General features: G+C 35.3%; 1 protein-coding gene across 1 annotated transcript; it reads right to left on the bottom strand.

Moving 5' to 3' along the window:
- Nucleotides 1–1,305: 1,305 nt before the first annotated feature.
- LOC136687558 (uncharacterized) lies at nucleotides 1,306–6,710 on the bottom strand. Its single transcript, XM_066662045.1, has 2 exons — nucleotides 6,624–6,710; nucleotides 1,306–3,223 (listed from the first exon to the last, which is right to left on the bottom strand). The coding sequence occupies exon 2, from the start codon at nucleotides 3,202–3,204 to the stop codon at nucleotides 2,479–2,481; it is 726 nt and encodes a 241-aa protein (XP_066518142.1). The 5' UTR covers nucleotides 3,205–3,223; nucleotides 6,624–6,710; the 3' UTR covers nucleotides 1,306–2,478.
- Between the last annotated feature and the right edge of the window lie 832 nt (nucleotides 6,711–7,542).

Below are 7,542 nucleotides of genomic sequence, written 5' to 3'. Positions count from 1 at the left end.
TATGTGAATTAATTGCATTTAAAGTAATTACATTTTAAATGACAAACACATTGAAATTCCCTTTGTAATTTATTGCATATTAATTTTGAAAAAACAACTGTGCTATGTTTTAATTAGACATAGGCTAGTAATAAAATAATCTTGACATATTTTGGCAAACAATGATTAATTTAGCCACACTAAAAATGTTTTAGGTCTTCAACGACAATGCTGACATTAATGTAATGGTTCACATATGTTTCTGCAGAGACCCCTTTTGTATGGTGCAAATTTAGGGACAACATTTTGAATCTAAATCTGAAAGTCTTGAGATAAAATACAAAAAAAAAAAAAAAAAATACAAGAATGTATATAAAATTAAAATAAGCATAGGATGATTTTTTTTCAATTTCAACAGAATTTTTATTCAATTATTAGTGTGGCTGTGTCACACAGCTCCAGGGGCCTGGAGGTTGTGGGTTCGATTCCCGCTCCGGGTGACTGTCTGTGAGGAGTTGGTGTGTTCTCCCCGTGTCCGCGTGGGTTTCCTCCGGGTGCTCCGGTTTCCTCCCACAGTCCAAAAACACACGTTGCAGGTGGATTGGCGACTCGAAAGTGTCCGTAGGTGTGAGTGTGTGAGTGAATGTGTGTGTGTCTGTGTTGCCCTGTGAAGGACTGGCGTCCCCTCCAGGGTGTATTCCCGCCTTGCGCCCAATGATTCCAGGTAGGCTCTGGACCCCCCGCGACCCTAAAAATTGGATAAGCGGTTACAGATAATGGATGGATGGATAGTGTGGCTGTGGAACTACACAATCTGGCAGAGTTTATTGCTCTTATGCTGCAGTTGGTGCTGAATATTGTATAAAAGAGCTCACTATACACGACTTTGTCACTAAAGTCCATGTTTTATACTTAACATTGTGCATAACGTGAGAGTTCTGTGATATTTCTGATAGTCAACACTGAGGAAGATCCTCTGCCTTCATTGTTTATGCTGTCATTCATTATACCACACCCCTCTCAGCTGATGTTCCACCCCCAGGCCAGAACCAGGTCATAACTCTGAAACTTAAAAACAAAGATCCAGAAGTGAAAAAAAATCTGTAACTGAAAAAAAATTAATTTATGTGAAAATATGTAATTTCTTTTAAAAAATGATAGAATTGAATCAATATTCTATTTAAACTGAAAAATATCATCCTATGCTTATTTAAAATTTTAATACATTGTAATATTTTTCAAAATTCAATCTCAAGAACTTGTTCAATCTTTGAACTTTCCGTTTCAGATTTTTTTTCAAATGAACAAAACGTTTGTCCCCAAATTATCTCCATTCTTTTATAGATAAAATATTTTATACTCCAACACTCTGCTACATGTCTTTTGCTTCCAGACTCTACTGGAATTTATCTCAAACATCGAAATTCATACAAAACTGCTACTTCTTATTAAACAAAACAAAATAAGTCACAAATCATTCTACAATGGAATTATTACAAGTGACAATTATTACTAATGTATTATGCATTTCATACATAATACTTGCTGTGCCCCCCACTTTGGAAACCACTGAGCTAATTTATCTAGTATGGACTTGGGAAATCTTGTATGGTGACAGTAAAGGATGATATTATTGCTTCCTCATGGCACATTTCTGCTCATGGGGACCCTGGGACAAATAGAACAGTATTGAGAACAGGCCTGTACAACAGTAAATGATTATATATGTGTAAAAAATTAGAAGATTGTTTGTTTTACAGAATCAAGCTTTTAATTTTCAGGATAAATAGCTTTACGCAGAAAAAAATGATGAAATATTCATTAACCTATTCATTCATTCATTCATTGTCTTTAACAACTTATCCAGTCTAGCCTATCTGTAATCATTGGGCGCAAGGCAGGAACACACTCTAGAGGGGGCACCAGTCCTTCACAGGGTAACACACACTCATTCATTTACACACTCACACCTACGGACACGTTTGAGTCGCCAATCCACCTACCAATATGTGTTTTTGGACTGTGGGAGGAAACCCATGGAGCTGTGTGACTGCAACAGTACCTGCTGTGCCACTGTGCCACCCCATGATGAACTAGTAAAAATATAATAATAAATGTGCACAATATAATTCATATAATTGTATGTGCACAATATAATTCATATAATTGTATAGAAAGGCTTGTCTGATTTTGCTACTCACAAAATGCTTAGGAATGTTCCTTCTTTTGAACCTGTCCAAAGAGTTGCACAGGTCTTCAACCCCAAAAAGTAACCTCTTACCCAGCCCTGTACTAGTACAGTTCCAGCTTTTTTGCACTGAAAACAACATGCACATTTGCAGAGAGGGCTAGGCAGTACATTTTGTGAGGGAATGATTATGCATCTGTTCTGATTCTCTTCCACAGCTACAAAGTTTTCTTGCCACATGGCAGAACGTCAGCAGATAAACAGACAAGATAGATAAAGACATATCCCAACAGATATGGCACGCACTGGTTCTAAAGGATAGTACATTCACAGCATCTTCTCGAAGTGTGCTTGTATCTGTTTCTGATTGTGGGTTCATTATCATCATCACTCTCTGATTGAGGTGTTGGTTCAATCTGGATGCTGTAATCCTGGCTCCTCGGAGGACTGACCTGTGGAGTCACATGGGTAACATAAGCTGCTGTTCTAGGTTCATACTGCATTAGAAAACACTGATGAATGTCTCCTCGATATCCAGATCGTCTGAGAAAGTCATCTAATTCCAGGCTCCTGATGGTCTTTAGAAGGCCCTTGCTGATGCAATAGGTGGCGTTGGGGTTGTAGTCTCTCCGACCATCGTGTTCAGTCACATAAACTTTGTGGAAAAACTCATCATCTAGGCTGACAATGATGCGGTCCATGTTGCTGTTGTCTTGCAGACCTGTGTAGTATTCACGGACATCATAAGGCAGATCGTCTGCCTCGGCATATGCTAGATTTCCCACCACATAGTACTGGATAGGGAAGTACACTTCGGGCAGGAGTTTCTCACCATTTCTTTCATATCTGTTCTCAAAAATGTGGAAGCCAAACTCTCCACTTTCTGGATCACATTCTGCAATCATGTTGTACTGATGAAAAGAGAGGCAGTTATTGGCGAACCAGTGCAGAAGCATGAGACCGTGCCTTGGTTCTGGACGACCAAATCTGGACTCCTTCAGATGGGCAATTTCATTCAGTGTCTTTACTTTGGGCATGGTCAGCTTTTATGAAGATCTATTCAATGTAAAAAAATTGCTTGTTAATATATTTGAGTACTTGTCATGTTTGTACAATACTTAATTATTATTCTAGAATATTTGTACCTGTCTCATTAGTATTAGTGAAAATGAAATGTCCAATTACTCAGTTATTTTTCAAGTGATTGACAGGTCTAAATGACTAAAGCATTGACTTAATGATTAAATATAGAATTACACATATTAAAATAATAATAAAGTTTAATGTCAAAATACTATAATTAATAATGATGAAACTGTGAAGCTGGTTCTCTCTGCATTGGTCTGTGTGCCCTGTGAGGCCTAAGGAATCTTATCAGAGACACCCGAGAAGCCCATTGTTGTTCAGCAGATTTCTGATAAACCTTACACATACACTTTTTATGTAATCAAAAACAAAAAACTGAGTCTTATTATATGTTTGGAAATAATAATCAAGGGGTATGATGTATTTAGAGGACAGGGAGAAGCCAGGTGTTAGTTAAGATATTGTCAGGCTGTGAGGATGTGAAAAACAGAAACATAATTAATGTGAAGAAAATGGAGTATGGGAATTAATAAAATGGCCTTGAGTATAGATAAGAAACTTTTCTAAAAAGCACACAAACTTTTTATTTTAAATTAAAAGTGTCCAGTAAATGTCTCAAGAGCTAACAGGAAGTGGAAGCTCTTATATGTACATGGGGAATAAGGTGCCTTTTGGTTGTAGTGGGATTCAGCTTGGCCCATGGAGTGTGTGAAAAAGGTGGGGTAATATTCTTATCTTGAATTACCCTGAATACTGTATAAAAATGAGAGCGTTCTAAAAATTTGTTTTATGTCTTCCTAGAGCCACCCAGGTTAATGTGTCTATACCTTAAACTGCTTTAAATAAAGAATGGAACCTGTTCTCTTTTAACCCAAAACTTGTGTTCTGTGAAATCTTTAAAGATGTTTTTTTGTTTTTAATTTTTAATTTAAGGAAAATGGCCTTTTTCAACCCAACATGATAAATCATAATTTCCACTCACATTTATTTAAGCTTCAAAGTACTCCCGACTAATCTCAAAGCCAGGGACTTTCCTTTTTATTTCTTAATCAGCAGTATGTCCACACGTTGACATTATCTTGAAGTAATGTCCCATTTTAAAAATGTATCGACTTAGTTTAATGACTCAAAATGATCTCCTATTTTATATTGCCATTGTATTTAATTTTTTTCTCATGTTAATGTTTCAAAATGTTTTACTCAAATACATTTGAGTTTCACTAAATTTGGTCCACTGAAACTTGCAGAAAAATGCAATATTTAAGGAACATAATACTTTATTAATCCCAAAGCAGGGAAATTTACAGGTTCTGTGTAGAGAATGTGTTCATATATTGACTAAGACCATCCTAACTGTATCTGGTATTAAATATTCTACATTTTCCCACAGTTCCAAGCACTTTCCATGGCTTGGAAATTGAAAGATTTCTTAAAACTTTGTTTAATTTTTAACACAGTAAAATCTGAAGCATATTCAAAAGTGTAAACCAAGTAGCAAAGTTTATAAATGCAAAATATATATTAATAAATATATTAAGTCAAAATAGAGACAAAGTGGGAGAAAAGCAGACTATGCTTCAAAATCCCTTGCAAAGAAATCCTTCATTATGCAGATCTGTATAATTCAAATCATTTTTTTTTTTTACAATATTTAAAAAAAAAACAATAAAATACAAACAAACAAACAAAATACCTACAACATCAACCAAGGGGAAACATTGAATTAAAGAAGGGAACAAGACTGTATGGTCATTGATTAGAGGCCCAGAGATAACTGAGTGGAAGTACAGTCTGAATTTCCATTTTCAGTTAGAGCCATTTACAGTTTCTATCATCTTACATAAGAATGCAGTGTTCTCTCGCTGATTAAGGGCTGAAAGATTTGAATTTTTTTTTTTTTTTTTCTCATGTACACAGCAGAGAAACTGATTACCTCTGATCTAACAAAAATCCCTATTTAAAACATGTTAAGATATTGCTCTTGATAATGCAGGCTAAATAATAAAATGAAATGTTTTTGTGCTTGGAATATTCTCTTACAAATGCACTCTTTTTTTTTTTTGCAATAATTCATCTTTTAGGCCTACCATAGACATCCTACCACTGGAGGGCAACATTTTAATCCAATATACCCTACCAAATCTTTGTGTTTGTACAAACCTCATTGCAAAGAGGTGGAACCATTTGTAAACTGACTTGTGCAGGCTGAACAAAAGCAACAGTAATCAATAGTTTCAGATGTAAATCATGATGAAATTACTTGGATTACTGTATTTAATGAATGGTGTAATAAAATATATAAAAGAAAAAAATCACGCAGATCAGATTCCATTCCTGGACTCTTGCTAATCTTTGTTGACATAACAACAATAACCATCTGACAATATTAGGCTTATTTCTACACAGGTGATGTCACTGTTGAAACAGATCTTCAGTCAAGCATATATAATCTGCATAATCATCATGGAAAATCAAAACAAGATAACCTGCCACAGCTCATGAGCTTAGTGCTCAAGTATTAGCATGTGGTGTATAAGTGTATAATCAACTCTAATGTCAATTCTAAGTACTCTAGGAAGATTTCCTGCATAAATTTATTATTTTTTAATTATGATAGTTACATAGTGCAGTTTCTGCAGTGCTGAGCCTAGATTAGCAACAACAGAGGATCTATGGTCCCTATTACAGGTTATTGTATAGCATAATTTTGAAGCTGTAATTTTAAGGTAAAAATACAACCTAATATTTCTTTAATGAAACTATTTTTCTAAAGCATTTCTGTGAATCAATGTCTCTTATAATATTTTGATCCATAAAGGACAACTGGTGTTTTCAAATTACATCAAAATAAGAGAAAAAACAAAATTTGGACATACAATGATTTGTTCCAACAGTGTAAAACATTCCACTATTTTGACTGAGTGAGCAGAGTGGAAAAGTGTTTGGTCTGATTTGGATGGATGGATGGATATGGCCTTAACGGTCTATTGTCCTGAATAAACCATGATAATTTGCTCATTACAATATGAATGAGAATGTCTCGTAGAAGACTGTTCTGAAATAATTTTACAATAGGAACTGAGCTTGCTGGGTTGTCACTAATTTCATATGCTGTTATTCACGTCACAAGAACTCATATCTTGCTCAGACTTTAGCACATATTCGCCTGATAATGACGGGATCAAAGGAACATGATATCATGATATCCTTATCTGAGATATAAGACATAATGTATTGCATATTGGTTTGATCTATTTGAGAGTGGATCCCTGCCACAAGTTTGAAATATGCTATTTAGAAAACTGAAGAAATAAAGTGAATCAACCTGGCTGTTCTTATTATTAAAAATAAAACAAATATAAAACAATACCTTTTAGTCCCAGAGGTACTACCGTTTCTTTGTCGTTGTTTACTGCATCTGTACAGGAAGAGTAGGACACCCACAGGAGGGTAAAAGTGATAGAGGACTGAAAGAGAGCTCATTAGCTAGGAAACAGAAACTATAGAGATCACTGCCAAATGTGGGAGTGTCTTCTGTGTTGAGTTAAAGGTCAGTAAAAGCTGTGTTTAAAAACAATCCTCAGCCAAATACACTGATGCACACTGAGTGCAGTATCATTATTTACTGCACCTTTACAGGAAGTGTAAGACACCCACGGGAGGGTGAAAGAGATAGAAGAGTGAAAGAGAGCTCATTAGCTAGGAAACAGAAACTCTAGAGATCATGGCCAAAAGTGGGAGTGTCTTCTGAGTTGAGGTTAAGGTCAGTAAAAGCTGCATCAGCCAAAACAATTCTCAGCCAAATACACTGAACCACATGAGTAGAGTACCTTGAGAAGGTAGAGATAGCTGAATATTGAAAGCCCACTATCTAATGTATTCAATTACAACAGAAGTAACCCACACTATAGGACTAAATGTTGGTGCACACTTGCTCTTCATTTCTTCTCAGAAAGAGGGCAATAATATGGACTGTCCTCCTTTTCTGTGTTAACAGCCTTTAGTAATAATAGTTTAATAGTAGTAGTTATCATTTCTACTCTAATTAGTTCTGTCATATTCCCTGAGCAGTGATTAACGGATAATTGTAATAAGAATTATTTTTAAAATTATTTTTAGTTTCATAACTTAATAAATGCATGTGGACTTCAATATTTATTTAAGAAGTATTCTGGCCATCAGTTTTTTAGCTTGGGAGAAGGTTATTGTGATGAACAACTTATCACTCAGGGTCAGCCTGGATGGCGCCAAAGCCAAAAAAAGCCAAAACAAAACAAACTAAAAACCAA

Source organism: Hoplias malabaricus, chromosome 2 (assembly GCF_029633855.1).
Source record: "Hoplias malabaricus isolate fHopMal1 chromosome 2, fHopMal1.hap1, whole genome shotgun sequence".
NCBI classification, from domain to species: domain Eukaryota; kingdom Metazoa; phylum Chordata; class Actinopteri; order Characiformes; family Erythrinidae; genus Hoplias; species Hoplias malabaricus.
Note: the sequence above shows the minus strand (reverse complement) of the source record. Positions and strands in the feature narration are given on the sequence as shown.

What these genes read in the sequence shown, in the direction of transcription:
- LOC136687558 (XM_066662045.1), bottom strand. Translation starts at nt 3,204, where the DNA reads ATGCCCAAAGTAAAGACACTGAATGAAATTGCCCATCTGAAGGAGTCC.